General features: G+C 43.4%; 3 protein-coding genes across 6 annotated transcripts in view; 1 reads left to right on the forward strand and 2 right to left on the reverse strand.

Moving 5' to 3' along the window:
- The window catches only part of KCNE2 (potassium voltage-gated channel subfamily E regulatory subunit 2), a 232,155-nt gene that overhangs the window by 107,862 nt on the left and 103,862 nt on the right, over nt 1-20,431 (reverse strand). The gene's annotated exons all lie outside the window — the stretch shown is intronic.
- The window catches only part of CLIC6 (chloride intracellular channel 6), a 137,423-nt gene that overhangs the window by 32,448 nt on the left and 84,544 nt on the right, over nt 1-20,431 (reverse strand). The window lies entirely within an intron of this gene.
- RCAN1 (regulator of calcineurin 1) overlaps nt 55-20,431 on the forward strand; it is a 34,130-nt gene continuing 13,753 nt past the window's right edge. Inside the window, exon 1 of one of the 2 annotated variants that reach the window (XM_081198830.1) lies at nt 55-113. In XM_081198830.1, the coding sequence (XP_081054956.1) occupies nt 69-113 (45 nt within the window). In that variant the 5' untranslated portion in view covers nt 55-68. Of the gene's footprint in view, nt 114-8,113; nt 8,156-20,431 lie in introns of those variants that run through there. The other variant, XM_081198832.1, reaches the window with a different exon arrangement.

Here is a 20,431-nt window from a genome sequence, read left to right on the forward strand (position 1 = left end):
TCTCCCCCAGCCCGGCTTCCGGGAGCCCTTTCGCCCCTCACCCACCTTGCAGGGGCTCTCAGTCCGGGATGGCTGGCTCCTCTGGGAGGCTAACACGGCTAATAAACAAACCGGTGAAATGAGGCACAGCGACGCCGGGGTCTCTGGTGGGGGGATGTGAGGCAGAGGGGGGTTCTGCAGCAAAGCGCCCCCAGCTCTCTCCAATGAGTTGTCGTTCGTTCATTAGGCAAACGTTTTACATAGCAGGACCTCTTGCGGCCTGTGCTTGCGCTTCGTGAAAGGCAGTAGCTGTGCCCTGCTGCCCCTGGGGCGTATCACAAGGGCAGCTGCCCATGCAGGATTCCTAGGATTCACCTCCCTGCTTTTTTCAGCGCCGGCCCTAGCATTGGGTAGAATGAGGCAGTGGCCTCAGTTGGCGGATGCTTTGGGCCAGGGAGGGCTGCTAAAGTGTTGGAGGATAGAGCTGTGTGGGAGGCACACACCACCTGCCCTGTGCCCCTTAATCTAGGCTTGTGCCATCCGTTGTGGTGTGGAGCGTGCTATCAAATTGCCAGTTCTGAAGTAAGATTCAGCTTCCAGGCCAGTCAGATTCCATATGTAGACTGGAGACAGGACACCATCTTGTCCTCGGAGAGCAAAAGGTCTTGGGCCTGCCCTGTGGAAAAGGGACTGGCCAAGGAACAAAAAGGACTGCAATTCCCTCCCTGCTTGTATTGTAGGGTTGCAGTGGTACATCTGTTACCCATTAAGTAGGACCTGATTCTGTGCAGACATGTGTTTAGTTTTTGTCCTGAGTACTGGCCCAAGGATTACTGAATTTTGCCAGCAATTATATCGGACAGCTCTGAGCCCTTACTTTTCAAAGGCTAAACATAATTTGTACAAAACCACTACTGTAGGCCTTTGGGGATGTTAATGAGGAAATCTGCAACAAAATGTGATGTACCCTTGGCCTGAGCCCCGTAGCACACTCCATCTGAGGGCTACTTGGACCAGTCTGCTGCTGTGATGCAATTAAACTATTGGTAGCAGAAAGCTCCAAGCAAGGAACAAGTGTATTGGACTAGAACCACTGATCTGTTCTAGGATGCCAAGGGTATCATGACAGTTCTTGGTCTACCTGTTTTTGAGTGATTCCTGTTTTTTTGGGGGGAAGTATTTTTCTGCCTACTTAACCATGCAGATACCCCCTTTTGACATCTGTTGGTTGGCATAGAAGCACTTGCTTGGTTATTTTATTTCTAAAATTGATCCTCTGCATTTTTAGTGCCAATTCCCACATCACTCTATGAGGAAATTATTGTCTCCAGTTGTTATCTTTGATTCATTGGTCTATATACAGAGCTTTATTGCCATCTCCCACATGTGACTTAAATTTTGATATTTCCAGGTAGTTCAAAGAGCCAGGCAGGTGAATTGCAATGTATCAACCTACATTTGAAAGATGCAAATTGAACCTCACATCGTTAGGAATGAAAGGTTGTAACCATGGCAGGCCTTTGAAATGACATTTTGCTATTTTTAAATGCCATGCTGCTGTATAAATATTGCAGGAGGAGAAGAATAGGAAACATAAGTGCCCCTTCCTGCTTCCTGTTTCCATATACCAGGGGTCTGCAACCTTTAAGACAAAAAGAGCCACTTGGACCCGTTTCCGAAAAAACAACAACAACTGGGAGCCGCAAAAACATTGCAACATTTAAAACAAATATAACACTGCATATATTGTTTCTGGCCTTAATGCTATATATACAGGATCGTGCAGTCAGCTGTCAATCTCAAGAAAAAAGGACAAATTAATAGCTAATTAAAATATTTAATTTACAACCAGGTAACCAGGTTAATGGGACTTTTGCTCCTGAACCTCAGTGCTCAGTGTCTGCACATCAGGGCTGTAAGACGTCACCTTCATTTTCACACAGGCTTGCAAGCTGTCATCTGTGAGACGTGATCGGTGTTTGTTTTTAATATAGTTCATGTTGGAGAAGACCTGCTCACATACATATGTGGAAGAGACCACAAGGGCCATCGAGTCCAACCCCCTGCCAAGCAGGAAACACCATCAGAGCACTCCTGACATATGGTTGTCAAGCCTCTGCTTAAAGACCTCCAAAGAAGGAGACTCCACCACACTCCTTGGCAGCAATTCACCAAACTTTCACCAAACTTTCGCCTGCTTAAGTTTAAAAAGGGGCTTCAAGCAACTAAAAAGGGGCTTCAGGCAACTAACTCCACGTGGAATTCCACGCGACCGCGACTGCATAATCAATGCCACAAAATGCCAAAGAAAATTAACCAGGGCCCCAGTGAACCATAAATCATAATCAGTGCCTGATGTAAATAATAATTAATAATGAGGGCCCAATGTCATCCTCGTCATTATAAAAATAATCCCTCTCTTCGCGCCGCCCAGCCTCCCAAGAAAAAAACCCACTTCAAACGGTCACAAAGCACAAATTCCACGCGACTGCAACTTGCTATGCCCAATAACCAATGCCCCAAAATGCCATAGAAAATTAATCAGGGCCCCAGTGTACCATAAATCATAATCAGTGCCTGATGTAAATAATATATAATAATGAGGCATTCGTCATTATAAAAATACCTTTTTTGACACTTTTTATTATTTCTTTGTTTGACCCCTCAGAATTACTCCTCATAGAAATAAACATTAAATTAACAAGTTACCTTTTTTTGAGTGTGTGTTCTTCACTCCCCTTCAAAACAGTGACCAGTGTATATGCCCCCTTTCAATGCAGCCTGCTTACAAAGGCGGGACGACAAAGACCAGCAATAAGCTGTTGCATAACGTTAAGGAAAACAATTCACCAAACTTCCCCCTGCTTAAGTTTAAAAAGGGGCTTCAGGCAACTAACTCCCACGTGGAATTTCCTATAGTAAGATGGCGGCCGCCTCAGAAGACCACATGGGCAGATAAGATGGCTGCTGGGACGATCCGGTTACCCAGCAACAGCACAGCTGATTCCAACGCTTTTGAAAGCAGCCGGCAAAGCAAGTGTTGGAGCTCCGAAGCCACCTAAACCCCACAAGGAGAATGCTGCGCATGTGACCAAATAGCGAGGACTTACTTTGCTAGAGACAAGCCCCGACGCTACCACAAGCCTCCCTCTCTTCGCGTCGCCCAGCCTCCCAAGGAAAAAACCCCACCTCAAACAGTCACAAAGCACAAATCAGTAAACATAATAAACATTAAATTAACAAGTTACCTTTTTTTGAGTGTGTGTTCTTCACTCCCCTTCAAAACAGTGACCAGTTTTGAACAGTGGCTTCAGGCAACTAACTCCTCCACCTCCTCCCCTCGCGCCCTCCCCTCGCCCCCGCCCCTCGCCTCCTTCCCTCACGCCCTCCCCTCGCGCCCTCCCCTCGCCCCCGCCCCTCGCCTGCGCCCCGCGCCTCCGCCCCGGAGCCGCAGCAAAGGCTTTAAAGAGCCGCATGCGGCTCTGGAGCCGCAGGTTGCCGACCCCCGCCATATACCATCATATGCAAAGTGTAACTCTAGCATCTCTGCCTACAGTCAGATGTTTGGCAGGAACAAGCATAATGTTTGGCTTTATCTCTCTTCCCTACTTAGTCCCTTCCATCAGCTAAAGCTATACCTTTGCCTGAGATGCATGAGGGGAAAATCATACAGAATGTAATTCATTGGTTTTTGTTACATGGTGCTCCAAAGAATGAAGAACTAAAAGCAAATTTTATTTATTTTTTAATGTTCAGGCTCTTGCTCGAACAACAATAACAAAAAGCTTACTAACTGATAATTTGTTTATCTATAAAACTGCTGTATTTTTCTTCTAGGACTAAGATGTGGTTTTGTAAGATCTAAATTTATAGTCCTTTTAAATAACCTTAATAGTTGCCATAGCTACTTACATACTCGGCAGCTTCTTAGGTACACTTAAAAATGCAAACTTGTATTTTCAAATATATATTCTGTGCTGTTTTATTTTTAAAATGTTACATTTCAGATGATTCCAATGTGAGTCCAAGCTTTAGGCAACTTCAAGACTGCAGAAAGACATGGAAATAGGTATATGAGCTAGGGTAGCCTTCTTGAGTATAGTGCATAAGGGTGTTAACCAACCAATCCTCAGTTCATATCTAATCCTTTAAAGCCCTAAACGGCTTCGGCCCAGTATACCTGAAGGAGCGTCTCCACCCCCATCGTTCTGCCCGGACGCTGAGGTCCAGCGCTGAGGGCCTTCTGGCGGTTCCCTCATTGCGAGAAGCAAAGCTACAGGGAACCAGGCAGAGGGCCTTCTCGGTAGTGGTGCCCGCCCTGTGGAATGCCCTCCCATCAGATGTCAAAGTGATAAACAACTACCTGACATTCAGAAGATATCTTAAGGCAGCCCTGTTCAGGGAAGTTTTTAATGTGTGATATTTTAGTGTTTTTTTGGTTTCTGTGGAAGCCGCCCAGAGTGGCTGGGGAAACCCAGCCTGATGGGCGGGGTACAAATAATAAATTATTATTATTATTATATAATCCCACCCAAATTCACTAGCCTTTGTATATGGTGCTGTTGCTGTTCTTAAATGGCTGTAATGAAGATTACCAAGATAATGGTTGGGATTCAGAGAACCAGTTAGGGCAATGAAAATAGGTTTGCACTAGCTCAGTGGGTTTTGTTTTTTGCTTTGACCCCCATATTATCATATACCTCCTTTTTAAACAGTTTGGCATATAGATTGGAGGCTTACTGTTTTGAGAATTGCTTTAAAATTCCTGTGAGCTTACAAAACTAGTTTCATTGTTCTTTACATCTTGACTAATGCAATGCATTTGGAGCACTTGAGTACTATATGAATGCTATCCTTTATACTTGTTAGCAGTCACTTAATTTCATTTCCAAATCCTGAAAATAATGCTTGGATCAGCCACAAGGGGGTGAAGTAACACCACTTACAGTATTTGCAAAGTTTGTCTGAAAGAGGGTGCTTGTGCTTTTAAAACTATTTTTGCTGGTGTGTATAATTTGTCAGATATATTCCAGATAAATTATACATCTGACCAACCTCTCCTGCTAAATAGCCACAGCAGTTACTAGCCTTCAGACTTGTAGTAGGTTAACTTGCTATTCACACCTATATTAGTCATATGTATCCATGGCCTCTTTGCCTGAATGGAGCTGAAAGAACCTAGAGTGCTTTCAGACAAAGGGCTCTTAGTGCTTTCAGTTCTGCTTTCTGCTGCATCCAGAATTGCAAGCAAGCATTGACACATGAGAGTTATAGCACTCTTTCTGTTTCCTGCTTGGCAGGGGGTTGGACTCGATGGCCCTTGTGCTCTCTTCCAACTCTATGATTCTATGATTCAGTTGTGCTTTCCATTATGTTTAAATAGTGGGCATGACTTACTGTGTGAGAAGTATTTATCCCTCCTTTTCCTCCCACTCCTCATGGTTGTGTTCATTATTCATATCCTGATGTTGCTTTCTGTCCTTCTACCCCCTTTCTCAGTAGTAACTAAATAAGAACTGCCAGCCATTAATTGTTTTTCTCCCCCCACCTTTCTATTCCCCCCCCCCCCGCTAACTCATGCAACAGAAAAGGGTTTGTTTTTTTGAGTCTCAGTAGCACAGACTTAAATTTATTGCAAAGCTGTTGCCACCCAATCCCCACCCTGCCCACAGTCTTCTTGCTGCTTATTAGTATTATTAGTAGTAGTAGTAGTAATTTTTTGGATTGCTTATTTGCCCTGCACCATAAGGTTCTGGCAGATGATTGATAGGTGGGTGGCCCCATGAAACTCACTGAACTCTTAATCAAAGACTTGACTGAAGATTTAAAAACAAAGGTTGCAAAAGAGTAGGTACACCAAGAGAATGACTGTTATTTGGTTCCTGCTTAACTAAAAGAGTCAAGGTTTTAAGTAAAGTTTAAGGTGCTACTTCTTAAGGACACTCAGGATCTCGGGGATCTCAAAGGCCAAGCAATAGGTGATATGGTGTTCCTTCGATTAGGTTAGGTTAGGAACTGGCAGAAGGTTCAGTGTTAACAATGTCAGGTGGAGTTTCCAGGCTAGCGTGTAGAGTAGGGGTGGCTAACCTGTGGCCCTCCAGATGTTGCTGGACTACAACTCCCACAACCTGTGAATATTAGCTCTGTTGGCTGGGGCTGATGAGAGTTGGGAGTCCCAGCAACATTTGATTGGTCATTGGTTAGCCACCCCAGGTGCAGGGAGTGTGGGCACCCTCTTGTCCATGTCAGCCCAAGTCTTCACTCTCAGGGGCAACCTTCTGGGGGGCCTCATGCCAGTAGTGTGTGGGACTATTGCTTTTGTCCAAGAGGCTAAATTCCAGCCATACAAAAGTCAGAGGTGTTCTCTCTCTCTCTCTCTCTCTCTCTCTCTCTCTCTCTCTCACACACACACACACACACACACACACACACACACTCCATCCAGACAAACAACAGGTATTCTAAGTTTTCAAAGACAGATTCCAGCCAGCAGACAAAAGCACCCAAGAAAGTAATGGAGCAGGGCCAGTGAATAGTGTAGTTCTAGAGCAGCGGTTCTCAACCTGTGGGTCCCCAGATATTGTTGGACTACAACTCCCATCATCCCTGAGCTCTGGCCTTGCTAGCTAGGGGTGATGGGAGTTGCAGTTCAACAGCATCTGGGGACCCACAGGTTGAGAAAGGCTGTTCTAGAGAGCCCCAAAGGGCTACAAAAAGAGGCCTGTGGGGCAGCATTCAGCCCCCGGTTCCGCAGCCCCATCCCTTCAGTAGATTGTTTCAGCTGGAAACTTTCCATGTGCATTTCATTCTGGTCCACTAGATCCTTGCTAGCTCATCTCCCGAAGGCAAAATGTAGCTAAGATGTTTGTGAGGAGACACAAAATATCTGTGAAACTGTGCTCTCCAGCAGTATATTTCATACCTCTGGTCACACTTGTTTTTAAAATAGAGTAATTTGCAAGCATGGGAAAGTTCTGAAGAGGTCTGCTAAACGATTTCTTAAAGAGTTTTAGCACATTAATCAAGCATTTGACCAGTGTAGAAATATGGAAGATAAATACAAGTTTATTCCACTCATGATGCTATTTTCCCCATTCCATTACCCTTGGTTTCCTTTTGAAGTTGAATTTTTAGTATTAAAAGGAAAAAACTCTATAAAAGGTTTTCCACTTCCATTATCATCTACTCCTTCCTTCTCCCTTTTCACTTCCACTATCTTTTTCTTAAAGAATATACCAGAGTTGTATATAGGGCAAGGTCTGGTCATGTAGTGGATTTCTATGATTCCTCATGGTTCATTTAGTGGCATATTTAGTAGCTGTTATAACTTTGCTAAAATGCCATACCTGTATAGACAAGTATCCAGTCTGTTTGCTAGTATAGAGGAGGCGATAAAGGCATGCATTCCTCTGATTTGTAACATTGAAAGGAAACATGTGGATGGCAGGCAGTGGGGTTCTATCAATAATAGAGGCCTCTTGACTTTTGTCCCCAAAGTTCTGATACGATGTAACTACTTCTCACACCCTTAAAAAACTACCCTGGTTGAGCTTTGCACATGTGCTTTTGTCACATGTCATTGGAATGTTCTCACCAGCAGAGGGCACTGCACAAGCAGTCACACAGGGCCTGCTGCAGAGGGAGATGTCTTGGCTGAGAGGTAGCAAGCACAGCTAATTTGTCCTTGGCCAATCCAAGGAACCTCTGGGTACCTATGTGGAGGCTGTCACTATATTCCAGGAGCTCTTAGGATGTTGAGCTTATTCCTTTTGAACTTCCACTGCAGGTGGGGGAGAGTACAGTCACACTCAGGTTCTGCTTGCGGGTTTCCCATAGGCATCTGGTTGACCACTGTAAGAAGAGAATGATGGACTAGATCTAGCAGGACTCTTATGTTATATATGTGCAGAGGAGGAGATTTTTTGATCAGATTCAAGTTCTCCTATATAATCCTTAGAGAAAAGTCTTCAGATTGTCCCCCTCTTTCTCTTCGTGAAAACATGAGTTTGACAATGGTAAAGATTCCATAACTTGGATTCAGAAAAGTGCAAGCATAATGGCAGGTGTTCCTCCTCTCCACCTTTGCAGCTCCCTGTGTCCTATGAAAAGCTGCTCTTGAAGGTCAGAGAACCCTTTGGAATGATGGAGTATGGGAAGTGGCCAAAACCAAGTGAAGGTACCTTGCACATCTATTTGCACATGGTCTCTCTACCTGGTTTTGACTTATTCCTCCCTCTTCCTGAACCCTATCCTGTGCCATTACAGAGGGTCTTCTGACTCTGGAGCAGGTTTTTAAGGAATACCAGGCTACAGTGAGGAGGAATCTCCCTTTGCATGATTATTTTTCCACTTAGGTGTCTCTGGATTAAACACAATCTGTTGTGGGTATGACAGAAAAGACATTGATTACAAATACTCTTTTGTTAAATCCATGTGTTTAGGCAGCCTTTGTTTTTCTTATTTTAAAACACTGCTTTAAAAATATTTCAGTAATCATTTTGAAAGAGAAGTTATTTCGTGAGAGTGCCAGTTTCTCCCAAACGTCATATGTTTCCATTTTAGGGAAGGTAGCATGGAAAGATTTCTCCTTAACTTTTCTGTCCCATCCTTCATATTTCTATTCATGTTTTAAGGTTTATTATATTTTCAGAGTGACCAAATAAACAGCCTGTTCTACACTTTCACATTTAAATCTTACTTTACTAATGTGGTCTGGCAAATTCTGGAGCTTACTACTGTTTCCAAACCACATTAGTATGGAGTGATGTGTTTTCAGCACCTCACAAGATGGATTTTCCCTCTAGATTTGTATATGCTCAACCAACTTCCCCAGTTGCAAGAAATGTAGGAGTGATTTGGGAAAGTTAAAAATTTGTATTTTTCTGCATTACTAGTTAATATTATTAATTCTGGGACCTGCAGCACCTGAGTTAAATAAGCTTCCCCCAACCCCCCTGTGACATATAGTTAAATTTATATTCTGGTGGTAGCAGTAAGATCTGTTTGAAAATTGTGACTGCCGAGTCCAGAGAGAGCTTTCCATAATTTTGATTCTTCTTAAAGATCATATTTAGTATACCTTTGCTTTTTCAGGCCATAATAGTGTTCCCTTGCCTAGAAGTTAGCAGTTGTTAAGATAAACTTTTAAAAGTTTTGTCTACAGTACAGTGGTACCTCGGGTTACATACGCTCCAGAAATAGTACCTCATGTTATGAACTTTGCTTCAGGATGAGAACAGAAATTGTGTTCCAGCGCTGCGGCGGCAGCAGGAGGTCCCATTAGCTAAAGTGGTGCTTCAGGTTAAGAACAGTTTCAGGTTAAGAACGAACCTCCGGAACAAATTAAGTACTTAACCCGAGGTACCACTGTATCAGGAGGGGTTCTACTAAGTAGCTCTCTCAATTAAAGACATACTTGCAGATACGATTTCTGTCACGTCTCTTTCAGATTAAAATTAAATTTAACATTAGAAGCTTGGGAGTTCTAAGGAGAAGTAACAAGAGGAAGCCAACACAGATGATGATTATTAGTCAGATGCTTGGTAAACAGGAGGGCCTTCCTTCCCCTTCCCCTAATCTGTCTGCCAGGAGATAGAGAGATTTAACTCCCCACCTCTTTTCAAGTTACTTCCACATGTCTTAGCCCTCTTGCATGCAGTTGGATGGATATAATGTAAGGGGAAAGGGGATAATAGGAAAGTTGAGGAAATTGACCCATGAATCATTAACATATCTTGGATTTTTTTTTCTTTGCTTGAGAAAACCAGTTATTTATAGCTTTGCAATTTGCATGATTCTAAGTTTCCATTTGATGCTTTAAGAAGATTATTCCACTTAATCCTTTGTTACTGTGTACTTAACCAGCTAGTTTGTAGCAGCCCAGCCTTAAGGTATCATATGACAACTTATGTTAAAGGTCAGTTGTGTATTGGGAGGCTCTGTTCTCGGGAGAAACTCCTTTAATAGCACTTCTAGTATATATTGCAAGTATATATTGAAAGAGTGATGCAATAATCAGTTTTTCTAGCCTAGATAGTGAAATAGAGCAGAAAATTCTCAGACCACCAAAAGGGGTCATAACGGTCTGGCATATAACCAGTGAACAGAAAATTTATTGTATGCCCATCAGCCTGTATGCACATCAGCATAGCTTTCACTCTGCATTCCATTTACTAATGAAATAGTTCCAATTATTTTCTAGTTTACATTGCCTGCTTATAGTTTAGGAAGGGAAAATGTCAGAAGATATATATACAGTGGTACCTCGGGCTACATATGCTTCAGGTTACATACGCTTCAGGTTACAGACTCCGCTAACCCAGAAATAGTACTTCGGGTTAAGAACTTTGCTTCAGGATGAGAACAGAAATCGTGCTCTGGCGGCGCAGCGGCAGCGGGAGGCCCATTAGCTAAAGTGGTGCTTCAGGTTAAGAACAGTTTCAGGCTAAGAACGGACCTCCAGAACGAATTAAGTACTTAACCCAAGGTACCACTGTGTATATATATAGAGAGAGAGTTCAATGGGTTTTTTAAACTGCCTTATTTTTACAATGAAAGGTGGTCTCTAAATTATTTTAAGTAAATTTACATGCCAAGATTCCAAATTATTCTTGAAGCAGCTCCCTTAAACAGAAAACAAATCAAGATATAATTGAACAGACGTGAGTTAGTCAGGCCTGTGTATGACTTAGATTAATTAAACCCAGTTACAGCAGTAGCAATAAAGATGTCTTATCAAAGCATCTTATTCTGAAGTGCATTGATTCTTGTTTTCTGTTTTAAACAGAAGAATCATTATTGTTGAACCGTATCTCATTTAATTTAATACAACCAAGGAGTCAGAAGCAGTGGTCCCTCTCATTTAATCAACTGCTGCATAGTAGATAACTCATGGTGTTAGGCAGGAGAGGGACAATGCTCCACAGGTGTAGTATCCCATAAGTGCAACTGCACAATGGCAGTCGTAAGAATAGCCATTACAACTCAGTGCAGCACTGCTTTACATAGCTTGGGAAGCCTTCTGAATAGAATAAAATATAAATAGTAATATCTTTTGAATATTATCCTCTGGTTTAGAATTAGTTTACTCCATTATAGTTTTATTGTGTTCTAGTTAAATTGATTCAATGCTTGTCATGAATCTTGGGATCATTAAAGAACAATTTAAAAAAACACACCTCTGACTTGACGACCTTTGCCTTTGAAAAGTGGATGGTGGAAAGAATTTTTTTAACTTTCATACATGACTTATAGAGCACTTTGGGACACTTTTCAACTGTGATGCTTACAGAAGGTAAGCTTTTTCCATGGAAATTTTCCATTCTGAAAAACATTGCTCATAAACATTTAATTCATATTGCTAAAGCGTAGTCTTGTGTTGCGTGAATGAACCCTGGGATCTTGAGAACTCTCTCCTCTCCTTTTTCGGGCACAGCCTTAAATAGGAGATCAAAAGTTATTGCTGTGCATTTATTATGTTAACAACTTTACTGCATTAACATTTAAGAAAATGAAAACAATGAAAGTGAACCGAGGGAGGAAGAGCTCCATTGGCCACGTCACCTCGCAGGGCTGGGGCCGATGGAGCTTGTTCCTCCGTGTGACAGCCACTGTCGATGGAAGGAGTCCTTCCATAACCAGCGCACCAAGGGAAAAACAAGCTGCATTGGCTTGTTCCACCCTTGGTTTGAGGACCAGAGCGTGATGGCGCCTTCACCCAGAGGTATATCGTGGAGGAAGGTGCCATTGCGCTCTGGCCCTCAAACCAGTGCTGGGTGATGTATCGATTGGGTGATGCATCACCCATCGATTGGGTGATGCATCACCCAAACCTAATCAGATGACACTGGTATAATTCTGCAAGGTTGCTCTTTTTTACGCATTTTAAGTTGGAGGTTCTGAAATGCAGAAAAGTCAGGGCTGGCGCATCCATGAGGCGGGGTGAAGCAGCTGCTGCTAGTTGTATTGGTGCCAGTTTCCCTCACCAAAAATTTCACCAGAACCTGCTGTTATCACCTTTGCTTTATGCCACCGTACAACCTAGGCAAGGGATGCTTTGGTGGGGGCATTATAGGGGCACTTCCTGTTTTGCCTCAAGCAGCGAAATGGGATGCACCACTCCAGAGAATAATCATTAGGTGGTCCACAAAGACCCTAAGCAATTTTCAAGTGGTCAGTGGGATAAAAAGTTTGGGAACCGTTGTCTGAAATGAAACTCCCTTCCTTGAAGTCTCCAGAGGCAGTGATTGAATCTGTGAATAAATTTAATTTTGTGAGGTACACTGATCTACACCTGGGGATAGCTTTGTTTCTTTATATGCTCATAACTACTACTATGCTTTAAAAAAATATGGTTTAAGTTCTATAGGATGAATGAATGAACCTATGAATGAGAAGAAAATTCAGTAATCAGTCTTGGATCTCATTCTCCCTTGTGCTTGATAGGCATAGCCATTCTGAAAGAAGGCGATTATGCCTAGGGTCCATAAAAAGTCAGTAAATTGGAAGTATACTGTAATGGCAGCAATAACTTAGTGAATTGGAGGATTTGACCTGTGTTCCCATCTCAAGCTGCATTTATAGCAGATATAAACATGACTACATGTTCTTAAAGGTTTCCTGTGTTTTCCATCCAAAAGGGAGCAGTCTGTGTGAAATGTTTTTCCAGCTTGTCTGGAAACTGGAATATAGCTGTGAATCACTTACAGAAAATGCTATGCATTTTTATTTTTTTTATTTTTTGTTATCTGGAAACATTGTGACTTTCCATAGTTTTATAATGTAGTACATGTGGTTTAATAAGAAAGGACTGCAGGAAGTTACTGGCCAGTTCTTCAAATTAGTTCATAATCTCCCACCCAAGCACTCTTGGTTGCAACTTCCCATGCTTAATTCTTTCCTCAAATGGGAAACTTTAACGTAAAGAAAAACACTTGCAGATATTTTTTTAGCCTAGGAAAATAACGTGCAAACTATTTTTAAGAAGGTAAGGGGGAGACTTATAAAGATGTTTTATAAGCATCTAAAGGTAACTTAATAGTCCGTTAACTGCTCTCAAACAAGCTCTTTTTAAAAAATAATAATTAAATATGCAGATTTATTTATTTTTTAAAAAAATGCATCTTCACTGTCCCTCCTGCCGTAGACTTGCCACTAAAGCAGAAAAATACTCACCAAGTTATCACCAGGGAGGGTGTGTGTGTATTTTATGGGTTTAGTGTTAGCTTTGGCAAACTTCAATCTGTGTATATGTTTTGGAGTGCTTAACATTTTAATGTTTTAAGGTCACATTTGAAAAATACGTTTTTCGAATACATCGAAAAACACATGGCTTCCCCCAAAGAATCCGCCGAACTGTAGTTAAGGGTGCTAGGAATTATAGTTCTTTGAGGTGTAAACTGCAGATCTCAGGATTCTTTGGGATAATCCATGTGCTTTTATGATATTATGTGGGTGACTTAAGATGAAAACTGTAGTTGTACTCCTCCTTAAGTAACCTACAGATTTAAGTAGGTAAAAGGTAAAGGACCCCTGGACAGTTAGGTCCAGTCAAAGGCGACTATGGGGTTGCGGTGCTCATCTTGCTTTCAGGCCGAGGGAGCCTGCATTTGTCCACAGACAGCTTTCCGGGTCATGTGGCCTGCATGACTAAACTGCTTCTGGTGCAACAGAACACCGTGATGGAAATCAGAGCGCATGGAAACACCCTATTTATCTACTTGCATTGGCGTGCTTTTGAACTGCTAGGTCGGCAGGAGCTGGGACAGAGCAACGGGAGCTCACCCCATGGTCGGGATTCGAACTGCCAACTTTCTCATCGGCAAGCCCAAGAGGCTCAGTGGTTTAGACTACAGCGCCACCCATGTCCCTTTAGATTTAAGTACCAATGTTTCATTTGTTCATTGGTTACATTTGAAAAAGCACATCTAAGGGTTATGTAGAACAGGTATCTTCAACCTTTTCAGACCCAGGTTTTTTTTACCCAAACATGCTTATGGAGGACCAATTTCTTAATCTTTAAAGTTTCACCTCATATTTGCATGATATTTGTGCTTCTGTTGTGACCCACCTTGGATCAGGCTGCGAACCACTAGTTGGTCCCAACCCACACGTTGAAGACCAGTGGTGTAGGAGATACTATATCTCTACGTTCATGGAGATTTTCCAAAGAAAGCATACTGAGTAAATGTTGTACAAGGCCCCTTGTATCCTGACTCTATTCTGGAAATGAAAGACTTCCTAACTCCTTGTACTGCATTCATATTAACACCTTTCACTGGTATCTAGTGTCTATTCAACAGTAATTCCATGGCTCCTGATGGTCCTGAGCCCCATTAAAGGAATTTCACCTGGTCTGTTGGTTGCGACCACAACAAACCCGGAAGTAACCGGCAGGTTTGCTGCCGATCATGCATGCGCAGGAGTGGCGATTGCCGTTCACGCATGCGCAGAACTGGGCAATCGCCGCCTGTGCACAATGGCACCTCTCCCAGCGACCCATTTCGCCATAAGGACAGGCCTCCAGAACGGATTGTGATCATCCACTGTGTACACACGCACACTTTCCCGTTTTCATACCTCTTTTCCAAGGAATTGATACATAAAAATAAAATGCAGTTTATCTGGGAAGGTGAAGCGGAGCTTGTTTAGTAGATAAAAGTGAGATGTTACAGCCTGGCTTACAGATGAAAGGAACGGATAAAGCTGTGTGTGTTGAATACTTCTGCTCTGTTAGGTACTTTAAGAATATAAAAAGAGCCCTGCATGATCAGGTCAAAAGTCAACCAGATGTTTTCATTGTTTTGGAAACATAAAGTTTTGCATTCTTTTTAAAATTGAAAGTCTGTAATTACTCATTTGCACATGAGTAATATGCTTTGTGGGACGCGGGTGGCGCTGTGGGTTAAACCACAGAGCCTAGGACTTGCCGATCAGAAGGTCGGCGGTTCAAATCTCCGCGACGGGGTGAGCTCCCGTTGCTTGGTCCCTGCTCCTGCCAACCTAGCAGTTCAAAAGCACGTCAAAGTGCAAGTAGATAAATAGGTACCGCTCTGGCGGGAAGGTAAACGGCGTTTCCGTGTGCTGCTCTGATTCGCCAGAAGCGGCTTAGTCATGCCGGCCACATGACCCGGAAGCTGTACGCCGGCTCCCTTGGCCAATAAAGCGAGATGAGCGCCACAACCCCAGAGTCGGCCACGACTGAACCTAATGGTCAGGGGTCCCTTTACCCTTTACCTTTAATATGCTTTGTGGTGAAAAGAGAAGATCTGGAAACTTAACAGTAACTTGACTGTCATTACTTGACTTCATTAGATTAGTATGTACTTAAGATATACTAATAATTGTCTTTCAAAGACCTGCATAAATCTACTGATAAGGTGTGAGACATCCTTTTCTGACAAAGCCATGTATGATAGCAATTGTTAGAAGTCCTAGAACATCTGGCAGGAAAGGCCTCCAGTGGGTTTGTTTGCTTTTGTTCAAAAGGACTTACTGTACTTGGTCCTTTCGGCATGACTTTCCTCTCTGGGAATTTGTTTGTGGTTCCACAGGGCTATGTGTTGATCACAAATGCTGTTTAATGTCTATATAAAGCTTTTGGTTCTCAGTGGACTATATGTTTAACAAAGAAGCAACTATCTCTGTCCTGAACCAGTGTTTGGATGAGGTCAAGTGGCTGAGGGGAAGTATGTTTAAATTTAATCCAGACAAGATGGAGTGGTGCTGATAGGCAGTGCTTGTGATTTGAAGCAGGGTGGATTGCTGTAAATTAAGACTGTTTTAAGTCGTTTTGTTTCTATCTACCCTGAATTTGAGCAGATTAGGTGGCCTGTGATCAATGCAGTTTCTGTAACCTTATATTAGGTAATAGCAGTCCTAGATCTGGATCTACTTTTTAAAGAAGCAGACCAGATTTGATGTTACGGGTCCCAATTTCCATTGTTGACTCATTTCGGAGGCTTTTACTTTATTGGATATGTCAAAGCGTCATATGTTGATCTGTGCTACTGTAGTTTCTTAGTCTGATTACTTCATATCTGACAACCTTTGAAGATGACAGAAGTTTCAGGCAGTGCAGAACACCAGTGCCTAACTTAAAACAGGTGTTGGAAGGCACAGCTGTATGAAACCTGCTCTGTTTTAACTACCATGGTAATAGACTGTATTGTCTGTGCAGTCTATATGGAAAGTTCAAACAGTAAAAGGCTGGATGAAAGCTTTTACAATGACTGCTTCAGAACAGTGGAGCCCCTCCTATGAGTAGAAATTAGTTGTTTTAATCCAGGATTAGGCAACCTAAGGTTAAACCCATGGGTTTAACCAGCCCACGAGCCACCCCCAAACCGAGCTGCCCACTTGGAGAGTCCCTGCATGTGGCGCTAAACCAGCGCAGCATGGGGACTCACTTCCGCGGTGCCGGAAATCACGTCTGTGCAGATGCAGATGCTGGAAATCGTGTCTAGGGAGATAGAAGACACTGGAAATCGTGGCCGTGTGCATGCGATCTGGCCCACGGAGGGATCTCCGCTGGAGTGAACTGGCCCAGGCGAGGTAAACCTTGCCAACCCCTGTTTTAATCTCTCTCTTCCCCCTCCTCCCAGTCATTGAGCCAGTATCTTCTATTGCCCATACCTAGTTTGGAGATTAGTTACTGTTTTTAGCCCAGATTTCCAAGGGTTGGCTTGTATTTCAAGGCAAACCACTGTTAATCATGTTCTGCACAATTTCCCCTAGAATTGATATTTCAACAATACATAGTAAAACGTCAGACTGGTTTCGCCCTGGTTGTATCAGTTGGGAGAATACCTCATGCTCTTCTTTTTTAATATACCAATCAATTAATCTAGAAGTTTTATAATATGTCTTTTGAATATCTTGGAGAAAGCTTACTTTTACTTTGTCTCTCTTGCAAGCAATTTTCAGTTCAAAATTTTACAGGCCTGTTCTCTGGATGGCTTTTAAAAAAATGTTTTGTTTTGTTAAACTACTGCCTGTGAAAGAGTTAAATGTTTTTTCTTTTTAAATGGTATTCAAAGATCAGCCCTTACATCTGAAGGTCTGCCTCACCTCCATAAGTTCACTAACCTACAGCCTACACACTTTCATTTTTTTGTGTCCAGCCTACTCCACTGATAATGCCACCATAGAACTGCTCCTGCTTTCCTTTTTCCCTTTAGCCACCAACAAATGGCCTATGCCTCCCCCCCCCCTTCAAGTCCTCCTCTTAGGTCCTTTCTTCACCATTGTGCCAAATGGTGGGGATCCTTGGAGTGCCATTGCCAAAAGAAGGGAGCAAAGGGGATGTAGTACAATGGGGTGGTGCAAATGGACCTGTGCATCACCTCCTCTCATTGGGTGTATCTGGCTGTGCTTCCTGGCAGAGATGAAGAAAGGAGAAGGATAAACAGAAGCTCCTGTTCTCAGTGCACATGCAGTGTGTGTGCCCTTATATCTCCTATTCCCTTTATTAGTGTACACAGAGGTGGGGTGATTCAGTTTTAAGAATGCTAGGGTTCATCGTAACTTAATCAGAGAATGTTTCCCAATACAGGACTCTGTTCCAGAATATGTGAACAAAGTGTCACTAAGCATATGCATCATTTTTTCTTTCTGCCACTGAGTCCTCCCAACACTCCTGTTCAGAGGATAGAATAATGTAGCCTTCACACAGGGCTGAGCCCAGAACCTTTCCTTTAGAAGTTACACACACACACACACACACACACACACACACATTTTTTGCTAGCAAACCATGCAATCAGAAATGCATTTATCTTCATAGAAATCCTCCCTCTCCCATTTTCAGCAGACATTTACCATAGTGCCTTTCTCCCCCTAGGCTCCTGCCACTTCTTCCCCAGCAAGTTATCCATTCTCTGCTCTGATCCACTTATACCACTTCTTTCCTTTCCAGCTACAGCTGCAGAGTTGTCCCCCACCCATTGAGAAGGCAGGAGCTGTTAGGTATGCACTTGGATCGCCACCCCTGTTGTGTCTGCCCAGTGACTGAAGGAGGAAGGCTAGCAGTGGTGGTTCTTTATCTTTGAGTCAAGGAAGGACGATAACTCCTTTTAGAAATGATGCTGCCACACATCTTACTCTGGCTTGACCCAGTTAAGTAGCCAAGAACATTCATCTCCAAAACACACACAATTTGGCATGTTTTGCAGAATGCAAAACCCTGGAGAGGATTTCAGATCTGAAAGAAATGCCTTTGCTTCACTTAGGAAAATTGCATGCCCTCTAACCACTAGGTTGTAGTACTGACCTCTACTTCCAATGAATATTTACTTAGCATACCTCATAAAATTAATCTTCTTTAAGGGTTGCCACATTACTTCTATATTTTCAAAAAGGAAATGGTCTTGGTGTTTCATTTGTCCTAGTAGCTCTTGATGTAACCTGAACTCTGTTTTGCACCCAGCACAATCTAATGCACAGTCATACCTCGTGTTGCGTCTGCTTCAGGTTGCGTCTTTTCACGTTACGTATTGTGGCAACCCCAAAGTACCAGAACAGGTTACTTCCAGGTTTCACCACATGCGCAGAAGCGCTAAATTGCGCCGCACACGTGCACAGACTTTGGATGCAAACGCTTCAAGTTGCAGACGTGCTTCCGGGACGGATTACATCCACAACTTGAGGTTCCACTACATGACACCTACAGCACTCCACCTTAAAACTGTTACAAATTCCAGTCATGAGCTTCTCCATAGCCTCTTGCTTTGTCTGCCCCTTCTCCCCTACTCTCCGTTTTTCAGTTTTTTAAAAACCCAGTCTTGAGTTCTGGGGAATTCACAATCTTACTCAATATTTGGGTGCTTTAGTTGGGATCTCCGTCCCTAGCTTGAATTGTCTTGTGACCTCTTCAAATACAGTACTGCTTTTTCTCTCTGCAGTGGAGCAGGAAACTGTAGAAAAGAAGCCATTGAAATAATTTCCCACTAGTTGCAATACCAGCTTCTGGTTTCTTAATGTCTTCAATGACACATTGTTTCACCAAGAAACAAATGTTACTCCTTGCATACTGTTTCATCATTCTTTCATATAAGCTACTTGCTGCTACAAATTCTATTGCTACTAAATTAACTTTTCTTAGGTATTCTTCCTGAAAAAGCGAAACAAACATGAACAAAGTATAAAATGTTTTTTTTAATATCCTTACCAAATAAACTTAGTAAGTAGCAGAATAATTTTATTAATTAAAATTTGTTGCTTTTCTCTTCCACCTAGAAAGCATGTAGCAGTGATGACCTATTAGAAAGAAATTCACAAGGGTATTAAATTATATTATTACTGGAGCCAAATGATGTTCACAATTCAGTGAGTGAGATTTCAAGGTACCCAAAACTTTTGCTCAGGGTGAATATTGAAGGAAACAATAAAGGGAAAGATTTTTTGAGAACGTGATGTAGTCTTTAAGTCATGTCCACTGTTTGTTTCAGTCTTTAAATGGTAATAGGAAGCCCATACAGACTCTGTACAGTTACCTCCATAGGCGCCGACTCCATGGGGCTTGAGGGGGCCCGAGCCCCCTCAAAAATTCGTTTGGGGGGGCTCAGCCCCCCCAATAATCTCGGGCGGCGGTGGGCGCGTCCGCGGCTTTTATAGGGCGCCCGGCGCGCACCAGCTCGATAACGGGCACCGGTGCGGCGGGGGGGGCCGGGGGAGGGGGGCGGCCGGCCTGTCTCCTTGGCAACCCCATTGAGCAGCGCCGGCTCCCCCGGGAGGGCCATCCCCCCGCGCCGCCGATCGCCAACACCGCCGACGCTGTGGCTGCCCGAGCCCGAGCCTGAGCCTGAGCCCGACCCGAAGCCCGAGCCCGAGCCCGAGCCCAAGCCCGTCAGTCAGTCAGGAAGGAAGGAAGGAAGGAAGGAAGGAGAAATGAGGAGGGAGACGAGGGAGGAAAATTGCGCGCAGGGTGAAGAAAGGAGAAGGGCGAACGAGACGAGCTTCCAACCCAAAAAAGGGCTGGAAGACTGGGAGGGTGCAGGATCGGGAAAGAAAGCGACGCCTTCCCCGCCCGCGACGTCGCCCGCTTGTCATTGGCAGCGCAGCGGGCGCCCAGAGGGGCTGGGCACCGGCGCAGGGCCGCTCCGCAGCCGCGGAGGACAGCTGCGCGGCTAGCAAGGTGTGCCGCGTAGAGCGCGGCCCTTGTGTGGCCCGGTGGCCAGGCAAGCTCGGGCGGGGACCCCCATGCAAATCTAAGACGGGAGAAGAGGGCAGAGCAAAGGGGGTCCCTTCCCCAACCTCCGGCTCTGAGACTTCCCTGCGCCCCAGAAAAGCGAAAGGATTTTCTCTCTCTTTTTTTTTATAAATATTTTATTAAGTTTTCAAATACAAAGTTAGAAACATACACTGAAGAAAAAAGTAAAAGAACAAGAAAAAGAAAAAAAGAAAAAGAAGAAAAGAAAACCAACCATTCAACACATTTTTTATATAACTAACTGGA

The sequence above is a fragment of the Podarcis bocagei genome, assembly GCF_964188305.1.
Source record: "Podarcis bocagei genome assembly, chromosome: 6".
NCBI lineage: Eukaryota > Metazoa > Chordata > Lepidosauria > Squamata > Lacertidae > Podarcis > Podarcis bocagei.